A 17,721-nucleotide genomic window follows, 5' to 3' on the forward strand; every position below is an offset into this window, starting at 1 on the left:
ATTTGAGAGAAATAAGCTTTTCTATGGAACATTTCTGGGGTCTTTTATTTCAGCTCATGAAACCAACACTTTACATGTTGCATTTATATTTTTGTTCAGTATATATTTGTAAGTACGGTGTCCAGTAGAGGTCGGTGAAGCGAATTTGGTGAAAATAAATGTTCTGAATGGACAACAGTAGTAGTCTAAAATTGGAGTGGAGGATAAATGTGTAAATGATCATGAATCGCTTCTTGTTGGGATGCGTTTGTTTTGTTAGGATGCATATGTAGGAAACCCATTTGAGGTGTCGAAAATTGTGAAGTATGTGCTTGGAAAAGTGGAGTCTACAGGAGGCCTACGCATACAGTTTGAGCATATGTTCGATAAATCCAACATATGCACCACACAGAACGCACTGCAACAGACTCTGCAATGCAATGCTGCAAGGCAAACGCAGATTCCATTGGAAATGAATGTACTTCTGGTGTACCAAAATGCAAAAGACTGTCGATGTGATCGAGGCGTGACTGCTGCCCCTTGCGTATGCTATCACAGGCAAGTTGTCGGAGCAGGTAGGTTTATATATCTTTACAATGATTGATACTGTTTGCAGTTATATTACACAAAGTAGTCATTTGTCATGTTTATTTAGTTTTGTAACTGGTATTCCTGCATTTTCAATTACTATCAATGCTCAGAAAATATAAGGATATACTGAGCGTCACTTGTCCAAACGATATTCAAGTGCGTAGCATGTAGTTATTGTTGACCGGACGGCTTCACCTGTCATAGGCTACAGACAGCTCATATAGCCTACCGTCCATAGTGCCTTATTATTAAAGTGTTTTTTATTTTATTTTTTAGAACCGTTTTTCCTCAAGGTTTATTTATCAAATCATAGCCTAGTTAATGTTATATCACACTGTACGTGATTTAAGAGGACCTGCACGCTTTTTCTTTCAACTTTGTTTGCCAGTGACATTAACCATATTTATTCCTACAGTAGTAACCTATACTGTAGGCCTAAATGTTTGTGCGGCTATAATTGTATGCCATTTATTTGTAAGGTCAGTGTGACGTAAGGGCCAGATTGTGGACGGGAGATTAGGAAAGTGCAGGGTAAAGCAGCTGCCTGGAAGTCTGTTCACCACCTTGCACACTAACAAATAGCTTATGTGTTTAGGATGTGCTCACTGGAGGTCACATGGAAGGGTTATTTTTGCTGCTGGACATGTGGGATCAGAATCCAATATTTTGTCTATTTTACATTGACTTTTCAACAAATGCACCAACTCTCTCTCTCTCTCTCTCCAGTTTCTTCTTTCTGTGATGTCTACTGCATTGTGTTTGCTTTACTGCTCCAGGCCAGGTAACACGAGACACCTGTAAATTAAATTGCCCAGAAGCTTCCAATGTTAGTGAATTGTGGACTTGCATTGCATCCTTATGACTGTCTGCATTCATTTAGGGGTGATGGCTACCTGTGTCACTGTCCTCTATGTTTCTTCGTTAGGCACCTTTGGAGTCAACAGCCCTGCCTTGGTTCGACACTTCAGCCTCAGTGTACAGAGAGGGATGTACAGTAAGTAACACAAATGTTGAAATTTAGCAGTAATTACTCATTTGATTGTGTTTCTGATTTAAGGCAGCCCCCCGCACCTCTCTGATTCAGAGGGGTTGGGTTAAATGTGGAAGACACATTTGGGTTGAATGCATTCAGTTGTATAACTGACTAGGTATCTCCCTTTCCTTTCGTATTATTTGCCTCTCTTCCTCTCTCTCTGTGTCTGTCTGTTTGTCTGTGTGTGTGTAGAGTATGTGAATGCCAAAGAGCTTCCCCTTGATATGAGGTCCATCACAGACCGAGCTGCTCAGACTCTCCTGTGGACAGAGCTCTTCAGAGGTGACACACACACCGAAGGCCTGAATTACATTATTTTTTGTATTTTATTTTACTATTTGTGGAATTTACATAGACAAAAACAATAAACAACTTAACGTTTTAAATACATTTCCACAAACATTAATGACATCACATTTGCTCAGACTCACATTCCCACTGTATCCACACCCTATGTTGTTTCTAATACTTGTAAGACTGCCCCCTATGACTTCAAATTGTGTTATGTTGTTTCTGTCTGTAGGCAGATTTTTTTTCTATATTTAAATAATAAAGCATTCGATTCTTCCATTCTCTTAATGGTGGAGTATCATTTGACTCCCAGTATTTAAGTAATAGCTTCTTCAATATGTGACAAAAATAATATTGTCTAACCCATATACCGTGTCTTGAAGTATGCCAATAGACAAATCAAAGCAAATCAAATGTTATTTGCCACATTCGCCGAATACAACCGGTGTAGACATTACAGTGAAATGCTTACAAGCCCTTAACCAACAATGCAGCTTAAGAAAAAAATTAAAATGGCAAATAATTAAAGAGCAGCAGTAAAATAAAATAACAGTACGGAGGTTATATACAGGGGGTACCGGTACAGAGTCAATGTGCGGGGGCACCAGTTAGTCGAGGTAATTGAGGTAATATGTACATGTGGGTAGAGTTAAAGTGACTATGCATAGATAATAAACAGAGTAGCAGCAGCGTAAAAGAGGGGGATGGGGTGGCAATGCAAATAGTCCGGGTAGCCATGATTAGCTGTTCAGGAGGCTTATGGCTTGGGGGTAGAAGCATTTTGGACCTACAGTGAGGGAAAAAAGTATTTGATCCCTTGCTGATTTTGTACGTTTGCCCACTGACAAAGAAATGATCAGTCTATAATTTTAATGGTAGGTTTATTTGAACAGTGAGAGACAGAATAACAACAAAATAATCCAGAAAAACGCATGTCAAAAATGTTATAAATTGATTTGCATTTTAATGAGGGAAATAAGTATTTGACCCCCTCTCAATCAGAAAGATTTCTGGCTCCCAGGTGTCTTTTATACAGGTAATGAGCTGAGCTCAGTTTGTTACCTATATAAAAGACACCTGTCCACAGAAGCAATCAATCAATCAGATTCCAAACTCTCCTCCATGGCCAAGACCAAAGAGCTCTCCAAGGATGTCAGGGACAAGATTGTAGACCTACAAGGCTGGAATGGGCTACAAGACCATCACCAAGGAGCTTGGTGAGAAGGTGACAACAGTTGGTGCGATTATTCGCAAATGGAAAAAACACAAAAGTACTGTCAATCACCCTCGGCCTGGGGCTCCATGCAAGATCTCACCTTGTGGAGTTGCAATGATCATGAGAACGGTGAAGAATCAGCCCAGAACTACACGGGAGGATCTTGTCAATGATCTCAAGGCAGCTGGGACCATAGTCACCAAGAAAACAATTGGTAACACACTACGCCGTGAAGGACTGAAATCCTGCAGCGCCCGCAAGGTCCCCATGCTCAAGAAAGCACATATACAGGGCCGTCTGAAGTTTGCCAATGAACATCTGAATGATTCAGAGGAGAACTGGGTGACAGTGTTGTGGTCAGATGAGACCAAAATGGAGCTCTTTGGCATCAACTCAACTCGCCGTGTTTGGAGGAGGAGGAATGCTGCCTATGACCCCAAGAACACCATCCCCACCGTCAAACATGGAGGTGGAAACATTATGCTTTGGGGGTGTTTTTCAGCTAAGGGGACATGACAACTTCACCGTATCAAAGGGGACGATGGACGGGGCCATGTACCGTCAAATCTTGGATGAGAACCTCCTTCCCTCAGCCAGGGCATTGAAAATGGGTTGTGGATGGGTATTCCAGCATGACAATGACCCAAAACACACGGCCAAGGCAACAAAGGAGTGGCTCAAGAAGAAGCACATTAAGGACCTGGAGTGGCCTAGCCAGTCTCCAGACCTTAATCCCATAGAAAATCTGTGGAGGGAGCTGAAGGTTCGAGTTGCCAAACGTCAGCCTCGAAACCTTAATGACTTGGAGAAGATCTGCAAAGAGGAGTGGGACAAAATCCCTCCTGAGATGTGTGCAAACCTGGTGGCCAACTACAAGAAACGTCTGACCTTTGTGATTGCCAACAAGGGTTTTGCCACCAAGTACTAAGTCATGTTTTGCAGAAGGGTCAAATACTTATTTCCCTCATTAAAATGCAAATCAATTTATAACATTTTTGACATGTGTTTTTCTGGATTTTATTGTTGTTATTCTGTCTCTCACTGTTCAAATAAACCTACCATTAAAATTATAGACTGATCATGTCTTTGTCAGTGGGCAAACGTACAAAATCAGCAGGGGATCAAATACTTTTTCCCCTCACTGTAGACTTGGCGCTCCGGTACCACTTGCCGTGCGGTAGCAGAGAGAACAGTCAATGACTAGGGTGGCTGGAGTCTTTGATAATTTTTAGGGCCTTCCTCTGACACCGCCTGGTATAGAGGTCCTGGATGGCAGGAAGCTTGGCCCCAGTGATGTACTGGGCCGTACGCTCTACCCTCTGTAGTGCCTTGCGGTCGGAGGCCGAGCAGTTGCCATACCAGGCGGTGATGCAACCAGTCAGGATGCTCTCGATGGTGCAGCTGTATAACTTTTTGAGGATCTGAGGACCCATGCCAAATCCTTTCAGTCTCCTGAGGGGGAATAGTCTTTGTCGTGCCCTCTTCACGACTGTCTTGGTGTGTTTGACCATGATAGTTTGTTGGTGATGTGGACACCAAGGAACTTGAAGCTCTCAACCTGTTCCACTACAGCCCCGTCGATGAGAAAGAGGGCGTGCTCATTCCACATTATTTTCATGTAGTCCACGATCATCTCCTTTGTCTTGATTACGTTGAGGGAGAGGTTGTTATCCTAGCACCACACGACCAGGTCTCTGACCTCCTCCCTATAGGCTGTCTCATCATTGTCTGTGATCAGGCCTACCACTGTTGTGTTGTCGGCGAACTTAATGATGGTGTTGGAGTCGTGCCTGGCCATGCAGTCATGGGTGAACAGGGAGTACAGGAGGGGACTGAGCATGCACCCCTGAGGGGCCCCCGTGTTGAGGATCAGCGTGGCAGATGTGTTGTTACCTACCATTACCACCTGGGGGCGGCCCGTCAGTTGCAGTGGGAGGTGTTTAGTCCCAGGGTCCTTAGCTTAGTGATGAGCTTTGAGGGCACTATGGTGTTGAACGCTGAGCTGTATTCAATGAATAGCATTCTCACGTAGGTGTTCCTCTTGTCCAGGTGGGAAAGGCCAGTGTGGAGTGCAATAGAGATTGCGTCATCTGTGGATCTGTTGGGGCGGTATGCAAATTGGAGTGGGTCTAGGGTTTCTGGGATAATGCTGTTGATGTGAGCCATGACCAGCCTTTCAAAGCACTTCATGGCTACAGACGTGAGTGCTATGGGTCGGTAGTCATTTAGGCAGGTTATCTTGGTGTTCTTGGGCACAGGGACTATGGTGGTCTGCTTGAAACATGTTGGTATTACAGACTCAGTCAGGGACATGTTGAAAATGTCAGTGAAGACACTTGCCAGTTGGTCAGCGCATGCTCGGAGTACACGTCCTGGTAATCCATCTGGCCCTGCGGCCTTGTGAATGTTGACCTGCTTAAATCGGCTTCGGCTACAGAGAGCTTGATCACATAGTCACCCGGAACAGCTGATGCTCTCATGTATGCTTCAGTGTTGCTTGCCTCGAAGCGAGCATAGAAGTGATTTAGCTCGTCTGGTAGGCTTGTGTCACTGGCAGCTCGCGGCTGTGCTTACCTTTGTAGTCTGTAATAGTTTTCAAGCCCTGCCACATCCGACGAGCGTCAGAGCCGGTGTAGTACGATCCAATCTTAGTCCTGTATTGACTCTTTGCCTGTTTGATGGTTCGTCGGAGGGCATAGCGGGATTTCTTATAAACGTCCGGGTTAGAGTCCCGCTCCTTGAAAGCAGCAGCTCTACCCTTTAGCTTAGTGCGGATGTTGCCTGTAATCCATAGCTTCTGGTTGGGGTATGTACGTACGGTCACTGTGGGGATGACGTCATCGATGCATTTATTGATGAAACCAGTGACTGATGTGGTGTACTCAATGCTATCGGATGAATCCTGGAACATATTCCAGTCTGTGCTAGCAAAACAGTCCTGTAGCTTAGCATCTGTGTCATCTGAACACTTCCTTAACGAGTCACTGGTGCTTCCTGCTTTAGTTTTTGCTTATAAGCAGGAATCAGGAGGGTCGAGTTATGGTCAGATTTGCCAAATGGAGGGTGAGGGAGAGCTTTGTACGCGTCTCTGTGTGTAGAGTAAAAGACGTCTAGAGTTTTTTTTTCCCCCTCTGGTTGCACATTTAACATGCTGGTAGAAATTAGGTAGAACGGATTTCAGTTTCCCTGCATTAAAGTCCCCGGCCACTAGGAGCGCTGCCTCCGGATGAACGTTTTGCTGTTTACTTATGGCCTTATACAGCTAATTGAGTGCAATCTTAGTGCCTGCATCGGTTTGTGGTGGTAAATAGAAAGCTATTAAAAATATAGATAAAAACTATCTTGGTAAATAGTGTGGTCTACAGCTTATCATGAGATACTGTACCTCAGGCGAGCAAAACCTAGAGACTTCCTTTGTATTAGATTTTATGCACCAGCTGTTTACAAATATACACAGACCGCCACCCCTTGTCTTACCGGAGTCAGCCATTCTATCCTGCCAATGTAGCGTATATCCCGCCAGCTGTATGTTATCCATGTCGTCGTTCAGCCATGACTCGGTGAAACATAAGATATTACAGTTTTTAATGTCCTGTTGGTCGTCTAATTTATTTTCAAATGATTGAACTTAATTTTTTTATTTAACCAGGTAAGTCAGTTGAGAACAAGTTCTCATTTACAACTGCGACCTGGCCAAGATAAAGCAAAGCAATGCAATAAAAACAACAACACAGACTTACATATGGGATAAACAAAACAGTCAAAAAATACAACAGAAAATATATATACAGTGGGGAAAAAAAGTATTTAGTCAGCCACCAATTGTGCAAGGTCTCCCACTTAAAAAGATGAGAGGCCTGTAATTTTCATCATAGGTACACGTCAACTATGACAGACAAAATGAGAAAAAAAATCCAGAAAATCAGATTGTAGTATTTTTAATGAATTTATTTGCAAATTATGGTGGAAAATAAGTATTTGGTCACCTACAAGGAGCAAGATTTCTGGCTCTCACAGACCTGTAACTTCTTCTTTAAGAGGCTCCTCTGTCCTCCACTCGTTACCTGTATTAATGGCACCTGTTTGAACTTGTAGACCTGCACCAGGCTGGGAAGACTGAATCTGCAATAGGTAAGCAGCTTGGTTTGAAGAAATCAACTGTGGGAGCAATTATTAGGAAATGGAAGACATACAAGACCACTGATAATCTCCCTCGATCTGGGGCTCCACGCAAGATCTCACCCCGTGGGGTCAAAATGATCACAAGAACGGTGAGCAAAAATCCCAGAACCACACGGGGGGACCTAGTGAATGACCCGCAGAGAGCTGGGACCAAAGTAACAAAGCCTACCATCAGTAAAACCCTACGCCGCCAGGCATCCAAAGAACACCATACCTACTGTGAAGCATGGTGGTGGAAACATCATGCTTTGGGGCTGTTTTTCTGCAAAGGGACCAGGACGACTGATCCGTGTAAAGGAAAGAATAAATGGGGCCATGTATCGTGAGATTTTGAGTGAAAACCTCCTTCCATCAGCAAGGGCATTGAAGATGAAACGTGGCTGGGTCTTTCAACATTACAATGATCCCAAACACACCGCCCGGGCAACGAAGGAGTGGCTTCATAAGAAGCATTTCAAGGTCCTGGAGTGGCCTAGCCAGTCTCCAGATCTCAACCCCATAGAAAATCTTTGGAGGGAGTTGAAAGTCTGTTGCCAGCGACAGCCCCAAAACGTCACTGCTCTAGAGGAGATCTGCATGGAGGAATGGGCCAAAATACCAGCAACAGTGTGTGAAAACCTTGTGAAGACTTACAGAAAACGTTTGACCTGTGTCATTGCCAACAAAGGGTATATAAAAGTATTGAGAAACTTTTGTTATTGACCAAATACTTATTACTTCAGACGGGCCTAGACATGTACTGGCTTAAGCAGGGGGACACGTCTTGCACTGCAGGATTTGAGTCCCTGGCGGCGTAGTGTGTTACTGATGGTAGGCTTTGTTACTTTGGTCCCAGCTCTCTGCAGGTCATTCACTAGGTCCCCCTGTGTGGTTCTGGGATTTTTGCTCACCGTTCTTGTGATCATTTTGACCCCACGGGGTGAGATCTTGCGTGGAGCCCCAGATCGAGGGAGATTTCTTCAAACCAAGCTGCTTACCTATTGCAGATTCAGTCTTCCCAGCCTGGTGCAGGTCTACAATTTTGTTTCTGGTGTCCTTTGACTGCTCTTTGGTCTTGGCCATAGTGGAGTTTGGAGTTTGAGGTTGTGGACAGGTGTCTTTTATACTGATAACAAGTTCAAACAGGTGCCATTAATACAGGTAACGAGTGGAGGACAGAGGAGCCTCTTAAAGAAGAAGTTACAGGTCTGTGAGAGCCAGAAATCTTGCTTGTTTGTAGGTGACCAAATACTTATTTTCCACCATAATTTGCAAATAAATTCATTAAAAATCCTACAATGTGATTTTCTGGAAAAACATTTCTCAATTTGTCTGTCATAGTTGACGTGTACCTATGATGAAAATTACAGTCCTCTCATCTTTTTAAGTGGGAGAACTTGCACAATTGGTGGCTGACTAAATACTTTTTTCCCCACTGTACAGTGTGTGCAAATGTAGGAAGTTATGGAGGTAAGGCAATAAATAGGCCATAGTGCAAAATAATTACAATTAGTATTAACACTGGAATGATAGATGTGCAAGAGATGATGTGCAAATAGAGATACTGGGGTGCAAATTAGCAAAATAAATTACAATATGGGGATGAGGTAGTTGGGTGGGCTAATTTCAGATGGGCTGTGTACAGGTGTAGTGATCGGTAAGGTGCTCTGACAACTGATGCTTAAAGTTAGTGAGGGACATAAGAGTCTCCAGCTTCAGAGATTTTTGCAATTAGTTCCAGTCATTGGCAGCAGAGAACTGGAAGGAATGGTGGCCAAAGGAGGTGTTGGCTTTGGGGATGACCAGTGAGATATACCTGCTGGAGCGCATATTACTGATGGGTGTTGCTATGGTGACCAATGAGCTAAGATAAGGCTGGGATTTGCCTAGCAGTGATTTATAGATGGCCTGGAGCCAGTGGGTTTGGCGACGAATATGTAGTGAGGATCAGCCAACAAGAGCGTACAGGTCACAGTGGTGGGTAGTATATAGGGCTTTGGTGACAAAACGGATGGCACTGTGATAGACTACATCCAATTTGCTGAGTAGAGTGTTGGAGGCTATTTTGTAAATGACATCGCCGAAGTCAAGGATCGGTAGGATAGTCAGTTTTACGAGGGCATGTTTGGCAGCATGAGTGAAGGAGGCTTTGTTGCAAAATAGGAAGCCGGTTCTAGATTTAACTTTGGATTGGAGATGCTTAATTTGATTCTGGAAGGATTGTTAACAGTCTAACCAGACACCTAGGTATTTGTAGTTGTCCACCTACTCTAGGTCAGACCCGTCGAGAGTAGTGATTCTAGTCGGGTGAGCGGGTGCCAGCAGCGTTCGATTGAAGAACATGCATTTAGTTTTACTAGTGTTTAAGAGCAGTTGGAGGCTACTGAAGGAGTGTTGTATGGCATTGAAGCTCGTTTTGGAGGTTTGTTAACACAGTGTCCAATGAAGGGCCAGATGTATACAAAATGGTGTCGTCTGCGTAGAGGTGGATCTGAGAGTCACCAGCAGCAAGAGCGACATCATTGATATACACGGAGAAAAGAGTCGGCCCAAGAATTGAACCCTGTGGTACCCCCCTAGAGACTGCCATAGGTCCAGACAACAGGCCCTCCGATTTGACACATTGAACTCTATCTGAGAAGTAGTTGGTGAACCAGGCGAGGCAGTCATTTGAGAAACCAAGGCTATTTAGTCTGCCAATAAGAATGCGGTGGTTGACAGTCGAAAGCCTTGGCCAGGTCGATGAAGACGGCTGCACAGTACTGTCTATTATCGATCGCGGTTATAATATCGTTTAGGACCTTGAGCGTGGCTGAGGTGCACCCATGACCAGCTCGGAAACCGGATTGCATAGCGGAGAAGGTACGTTGGGATTCGAAATGGTCAGTGATCTGTTTTGTTAACTTGGCTTTCAAAAACTTTCGAAAGGCAGGGCAGGATGGATATAGGTCTGTAACAGTTTGGATCTAGAGTGTCACCCCCTGTGAAGAGGGGGATGACCGCGGCAGCTTTCCAATCTCTGGGGATCTCAGACGTTACGAAAGAGAGGTTGAACAGGCTAGTAATAGAGGTTGCGACAATTTCGGCGGCTAATTTTAGAAAGAAAGGGTCCAGATTGTCTAGCCCAGATGATTTGTAGGGGTCCAGATTGGCTAATAGGATTGATGGAAGAGGCAGATAGACGGATTAAAAGTACATTTACATTGTAAAACTGACAGACAGTTTTCTAACTCTGCCCATAACTTTCGGACTTTATAGCTCTACCAAAAGGCATGAATTAGTTTTACACTTAAGACATTACTCTGCGGTTGTGCTGTAGAATTTGTGAATTTTGTCTCTTGTTTAATAGATTCTATAACATTCCTTTACCTGTCTTCCCATACTCCTCCAGGATTGGGGATGACTATGAGTTACCTTTTCCGCGAGCCCGCTACCATCAACTACCCATTTGAGAAGGGTCCCCTGTCTCCTCGTTTCCGTGGTGAACACGCTCTGCGCCGGTACCCCAACGGAGAGGAACGTTGTATCGCCTGCAAGCTGTGTGAGGCTGTCTGCCCTGCCCAGGTGACCCTATACACACCTACTGTACCCTATACACACACTGGCACCCTATACACACACTGGCACTGGCAATGCACTACACTGCCCTCAATGCCCTGGTCACTATACACACTAGTACTACAAACTTCTGTAAATAGGCCTATACATAGGCCTGTAAATAGGCCTATCCTGCACTGCCCCCCCACCCCATCCTTTTTACGCTGCTGCTACTCTGTTAAGTATTTATGCATAGTCACTTTAACTCTACCCACATGTACATATTACCTCAACTACCTCAACTAGCCGGTGCCCCCGCACATTGACTCTGCACCGTTACCCCCCTGTATATATAGCCTCCCTACTGTCACTTTATTTTACTTCTGCTCTTTGTTTTTCTCAACACTTTTTTTTTTTTTTTTTTTTTTTTTTTATTCTTACTTTTTTTGTTTAAAATAAACGCACTGTTGGTTAAGGGCTGTAAGTAAGCATTTCACTGTAATGTCTGCACTTGTTGTATTCGGCGCATGTGACCAATAAAATTTGATTTGATTTGATTTATACATCAGTAATACCTGCTTGTATGTACCTGCAGTTCACAACAGTACCCAGGGTATAGGTAACTTCATATACTTTACTATGGAATGCTACCCCAACCAGGTAACCCCTACAAAGACCAGTTAAGTCCCCATAGAGTTCACATGGTTTACATTCCCTCCTCCTGCTCATTATGTCCTCTCTCTGCTGCCCCTTGTCTGCCCCAGGCCATTACCATTGAGGCTGAGACACGTGCAGATGGTAGCAGGAGGACCACTCGCTACGACATCGACATGACCAAGTGCATCTACTGTGGCTTCTGCCAGGAGGCCTGCCCTGTTGATGCTATTGTGGAGGTAAACAGCTGACAACCCATCTCTCTTTCTTTCTTTCAATTCAATGGGCTTTATTGGGATGGGAAACATGTTTACATTGCCAAAGCAATTGAAATAGATAATAAACCAAAGTGAAAAATACAATCAAAAACAGTAAACAGTACTCACAAAAGTTTCAAAGGAATAGAAACATTTCAAATTATGGCTATGTACCATGTTGTAATGATGTGCAAAAAGTTAAATTACAAAAAGGAAAATAATCTGAGGAAAATATATCTTTCTTTCTCTCAGCTTGTCAACTTCTAAAACAGAACATTCAGTAGCCTATTCCAGAACTTCTGGAGTATTCTAGGGCTTTCTGGACTTATTTCTCTCTTTCATGTCCTTCAGGGTCCAAACTTTGAGTTTGCCACGGAGACCCACGAGGAGTTGCTGTACAACAAAGAGAAGCTACTGAACAATGGAGATCAGTGGGAGTCAGAGATTGCTGCCAACATACATGCAGACTACCTCTATAGATAGACCATCGTACTGGCAAACCAACCTAACTACATATACTATGCATACCGTAAACACTAAGACAATCTAATGTCAATTAATATTACACAAACAAAGCAATAGATCATACTTTTAACAGAGAGAGCCAGTAGGCCTATTGTCAAAGGCAAATAAACACAAGTGTAAAAGTGCACACACAAATTGTACATTAATCATTATTTGATCAGTGTATACCTCATGCACATTTTGTCCATTAACAAAAACTTTTAAGTATTATAACTGTAGATGAAATTGTAGGTTATGTATTTGTATGAAGAAAATAAATTATGTTCTGAAGGCCTCTTTGTGTACTCTTCATCCACTTTTGGAAGAAGTTAAAAAGTGATAGCTTGGCACTGTAGATACTGTAGCTTGATTTGCCCTAATGAAAAATGTGTCAACACCTACAAAAATGTCCATTCATCATTATCGGCATAATAAACATTTCATGTTGCTGCAGGATTATTTTCCTGCTCTAGCAAACTGGCTCAAATTAAGATCCTACATCTGTACGTGTATGAAATCATCGGGAGTTGTAACAAAAGCGTTGTATTGCTGGCGTTGATCACATGACATGGGCGGAAACTGACTGATCCACGCTGAATCTCCCGCGAACGCAGCCATTTACTCTTTTCCTCTTCGTTTCAACAGCGGTGAGTCTAAACATTTTTCCTGATGTGATGCTTGTCTAAATTCAATTTTTAATCATTGTGAATAAAATGGGTTTCATTGGAGACACTAACGAACGTTATTGGTGTACTTATACACTCAGTTTAGTAAATATTTTGATAATATGCGGAGTTATTAGACCATTTTATTGATTTTCAAGACCATACTAGCGAACGTTAGCTACCATGTTAGCTTGCAGCGAACGTTAGCTTTGCGAAATGCTAACTAACTGGATTTCGAGACTTTTAAAAAAATTGTTCTGTTTCTGTGATTGAGGATGTTTCGCTATCTATTGTTATTGTCCATACAAATAACAGATTCTACCAGTTGTGCTTTGAGACTGAGTTAGTTTTTACACAACAAACGTTTACTTAGCCTGTTAGCTAGCTAAACGGGGACAGATTTTAGCGCTGCACAGACATTGTTCCAGTCGAAACTAGAAAAGTGCGGCAGCCTGCTGAATCAGTGGCGCACTCATCAAATGCTAACTGTTAGCTAGCCATCCTCTGCGTTAAAAATGCATGCCGTACTAGGTACATCAAATAAAACACTGATTAATATTTCATTTAGAAGGCATATAACTGCATTTCGATTGTAATCATCTGATTGTTTACACGTTTTAATATCGTGTTGTCAAATGTCGGAAAATATGCAATGGATTTGGAAGAAGTTGCTAGAATTAAAACCGCCCTAAAACAAGCGTTAACTAGCGAGGTTACTTGTTTGTTAGCTAGTTCCTGGGCGCGTGCTGCTGTCTCGATATGTCGAAAGTTTGCTGCAGTTTAGCGATCCCATCATTACCAACTAGTTAGCAAACCAGTTAACTCTGTAGCTAGTTAGTTAACCCAGCTACCCAGGTTATGTAACTAGCTAACCATTACTGCGCCCTGTCCTGTTTTTAGGAGAACATCAAAAACCACAACACATTTAACAATGGCAGAAGGCGAGCCACAGGTCCAGTTCAAGGTGAGGGCTATTATATCTCAGACGTCTACGGTTTTAGAACATGAAGCAGGATTATATTTTGAGTTTGGTCATGGGTAACTAGCTGCTGTTTCCACCCATGTTTCAACTTCTATTCCTCTCAGCTTGTGTTGGTTGGCGATGGAGGAACAGGAAAGACCACTTTCGTCAAAAGACATTTGACGGGAGAGTTTGAGAAGAAATATGTTGGTAAGTCACTCCAATTGGCATGTAATTACTTAAACCAACAACACACAATTTATAGTGAGAACACAGCCACATGGGATGATAAATGGGTGCTAGGCCTCTGAACACAGCCTGTAATAGTTTTGCATTTTAGTCATTTAGCAGACGCTCTTACCAGAGCGACTTACAGTTAGTGAGTGCATACATTCCCCCCCCCATACATTTTTTCATACTGTATAACGCTTAATCAGAGTTTTAGGCATTGGGAGGGAGCCATGGTGGCAGATTCAACTGTCAGGGTGCAGATGCCTCCTATATGAAAGGTTGGATGGAGGCATCAGATAGCTTTCTCCGCTATCATCAAAGCGGTGACCCGATCCTGCAGGTTCATGCTCTACAACATTCGCAGAGTATGACCCTACCTTACACAGAAAGCGGCACAGGTCCTAATCCAGGCACTTGTCATCTCCCGTCTGGATTACTGCAACTCGCTGTTGGCTGGGCTCCCTGCCTGTGCCATTAAACCCCTACAACTTATCCAGAACGCTGCAGCCCGTCTGGTGTTCAAACTTCCCAAGTTCTCTCATATCACCCCGCTCCTCTGCACACTCCACTGGCTTCCAGTTGAAGCTTGCATCTACTACAAAACCATGGTGCTTGCCTACGGAGCTGTGAGGGGAACGGCACCTCCTTACCTTCAGGCTCTGATCAGACCTTAGACCCAAACGAGGGCACTACGTTCATCCACCTCTTTAAGGAATACCTGGAATAGTATAACAGTAATCCTTCTAACCCCCACACCCCCCATAAAAAATAAAAGGGGCAGGGGGTGGTTGTCCCACTGGCTATCCTAAGTTGAATGCACCTATTTGTAAGTCGCTCTGGATAAGAGTGTCTGCTAAATGACTTAAATGTAAATAGCAATGTGCAGAAAGCGTGTGACACAGTGAAACACAGACACCATTCTAGCCTCTTAGGACCTGTCTTGTAAAACTGTCCCTTTCTCTTCTTTCCCATTCTCCCTCCACCTAACTCCCTTATTTCCTGCAATCTCTCCCCTCCCTCATTTCTCCTGTTGTGTTTCCCCTCTTCTCTCCCCTTTCCTTCCTTCTAGCCACGTTGGGGGTGGAGGTGCACCCGCTGGTCTTCCACACTAACAGAGGGGCCATCAAATACAACGTGTGGGACACAGCCGGGCAGGAGAAGTTTGGAGGGCTCCGAGACGGCTATTACATCCAAGGTATGGTATAAAACAGTGCTTATTAGCTTATCCTGGAGTTTTTCATGACCAGGAGGAAGAACTCTGTGCTCTACTAAAATACTTGCATACAGAGCTTTGTATGGAAGGTCAATGGCAAGTTCTTATAACCAATGGCTAAAGTCCTGCACCCATTGTTAACCTTGCCCTGAAGCAGAGTACTTCTGATAGCCCATTTGACACCAGAAGAAGTTGTGCCCTCCAGGGCCAGGAACTCTAATGAATGACAATAGCTATTCTAACAATGGGTAATCACTGCCCCCTCTAAGGATGCTGTGTTGAGTAGATTCATGTTGTGACTCTCCCTTTCTATATCCTTCTCTTGCTTTCTTTGACTCTTCACTCCATCTGTGCCTTTCTCTTTTCTCTCCACTCCTACTTTGTACTCTCACCTTCCACTCTCCAGCCCAGTGTGCGATCATCATGTTTGACGTCACATCTCGAGTCACCTACAAGAACGTACCCAACTGGCATCGTGATCTGGTGCGTGTCTGTGAGAACATTCCCATAGTCCTCTGCGGCAACAAGGTGGACATCAAAGACAGGAAAGTCAAAGCCAAGAGCATCGTATTCCATCGCAAGAAGAACCTCCAGGTAATTATTACACTTTAGTACAGTAGACTGTTCTTATGCAGTGTATTTGGGTTTCTGTGCAAACTGAAAGACTTGCCCTGATGAAATAATGGGTAAATAAGCAACATTTGTGACCCCCCCTCCTCTCTCTCAGTACTACGACATCTCTGCTAAGAGTAATTACAACTTTGAGAAGCCCTTCCTGTGGCTAGCGCGGAAGCTGATTGGAGACCCCAACCTGGAGTTTGTGGCCATGCCCGCCCTCGCCCCCCCAGAGATCCTCATGGACCCCTCTCTCGCCGCGCAGTACGAGCACGACCTCAAAGTGAGTAGAACCACAGTGGCCCAGCACGGGTATATTGACTGCATAGAGACCAGACTGTCAAATGTTATCAGATGAAATTGGATTAGATTGGCTAGATTATTACATATATCAATGTCTTTTGTTATGTATCGTCCTAACCGTTATTCACTTTCTCCACCCTCTCCAGGTTGCATCAGAAACAGCGCTCCCAGATGAAGATGATGACCTTTAACCTGTTACCTATGATCTCTCACCCCCCCCGCGTGGTAGGAAGTTGTCTGAGTTTGGCCCCTTTACTGTAAAATCCCGTTGCAGATTTATTTTTTATTTTTGAACTCTATTTTTTTGTTTCGCTTGTTTTAAAACGGAAAGAAATACAAACATGGTGAAGTCGTGTGGTTCTCTAGTTTCACTGTAAGACACCGCCCTAGTGTTGGCATGGCAATGTTACTCACCATCATCAAGCACCACCCTCTGCCCTTCCCCGGCACACGCTGGGCTAAGGCCGACCAACCGGAAGCACTTGGGGGGGGGAATAAACTTTGAATAAAAACATTCTCAATATAACATGCAGTTCTCTGATTCATTGTTTTGCTAAGTGTTTTAACGTGTGACTAGGGGTAGAAGTTTAGCATGGTAGATGCTAATCTTAAGTAGCTGATATAAGGCTAGGGTTGGGGTCAATTCCGGAAATAAATTACTTAAGGTTCCTTATACAGTGGGGGGAAAAAAGTATTTAGTCAGCCACCAATTGTGCAAGTTCTCCCACTTAAAAAGATGAGAGGCCTGTAATTTTCATCATAGGTACACGTCAACTATGACAGACAAATTGAGCATTTTTTCCTCCAGAAAATCACATTGTAGGATTTCTAATGAATTTATTTGCAAATTATGGTGGAAAATAAGTATTTGGTGAGGCCCATTCCTCCATGCAGATCTCATCTAGAGCAGTGATGTTTTGGGGCTGTCGCTGGCCAACACAGACTTTCAACTCCCTCCAAAGATTTTCTATGGGGTGGAGATCTGGAGACTGGCTAGGCCACTCCAGGACCTTGAAATGCTTCTTACGAAGCCACTCCTTCGTTGCCCGGGCGTTGTGTTTGGGATCATTGTCATGCTGAAAGACCCAGCCACGTTTCATCTTCAATGCCCTTGCTGATGGAAGGAGGTTTTCACTCAAATTCTCACGATACATGGCCCCATTCATTCTTTCCTTTACACGGATCAGTCGACCTGGTCCCTTTGCAGAAAAACAGCCCCAAAGCATGATGTTTCCACCCCCATGCTTCACAGTAGGTATGGTGTTCTTTGGATGCAACTCAGCATTCTTTGTCCTCCAAACACGACGAGTTGAGTTTTTACCAAAAAGTTCTATTTTGGTTTCATCTGACCATATGACATTCTCCTAATCCTCTTCTGGATCATCCAAATGCACTCTAGCAAACTTCAGACGGGCCTGGACATGTACTGGCTTAAGCAGGGGGACACGTCTGGCACTGCAGGATTTGAGTCCCTGGCGGCGTAGTGTGTTACTGATGGTAGGCTTTGTTA

At 43.8% G+C, this 17,721-nt stretch overlaps 2 protein-coding genes across 3 annotated transcripts; both read left to right on the forward strand.

Annotated features, from left to right (window-relative positions):
* The first annotated feature begins 406 nt into the window (after positions 1-406).
* LOC121542342 (NADH dehydrogenase [ubiquinone] iron-sulfur protein 8, mitochondrial-like) lies at positions 407-12,535 on the forward strand. Of its 2 annotated transcripts, XM_041851747.1 has the most exons (7): positions 407-554; positions 1,297-1,351; positions 1,496-1,564; positions 1,796-1,885; positions 10,663-10,835; positions 11,573-11,701; positions 12,071-12,535. In XM_041851747.1, the coding sequence occupies exons 2-7, from the start codon at positions 1,312-1,314 to the stop codon at positions 12,200-12,202; spliced, it is 633 nt and encodes a 210-aa protein (XP_041707681.1). In that variant the 5' UTR covers positions 407-554; positions 1,297-1,311; the 3' UTR covers positions 12,203-12,535. The 2 variants fall into 2 exon arrangements, with proteins under 2 accessions (XP_041707681.1, XP_041707686.1); XM_041851752.1 differs by lacking the exon at positions 1,796-1,885.
* Positions 12,536-12,823: 288 nt separating this feature from the next.
* LOC121542356 (GTP-binding nuclear protein Ran) lies at positions 12,824-16,737 on the forward strand. The gene is made up of 7 exons (XM_041851762.2): positions 12,824-12,870; positions 13,789-13,852; positions 13,975-14,059; positions 15,150-15,275; positions 15,700-15,887; positions 16,021-16,191; positions 16,358-16,737. The coding sequence occupies exons 2-7, from the start codon at positions 13,820-13,822 to the stop codon at positions 16,400-16,402; spliced, it is 648 nt and encodes a 215-aa protein (XP_041707696.1). The 5' UTR covers positions 12,824-12,870; positions 13,789-13,819; the 3' UTR covers positions 16,403-16,737.
* Positions 16,738-17,721: the final 984 nt, after the last annotated feature.

The sequence above is a fragment of the Coregonus clupeaformis genome, chromosome 3, assembly GCF_020615455.1.
Source record: "Coregonus clupeaformis isolate EN_2021a chromosome 3, ASM2061545v1, whole genome shotgun sequence".
Lineage (NCBI taxonomy): Eukaryota > Metazoa > Chordata > Actinopteri > Salmoniformes > Salmonidae > Coregonus > Coregonus clupeaformis.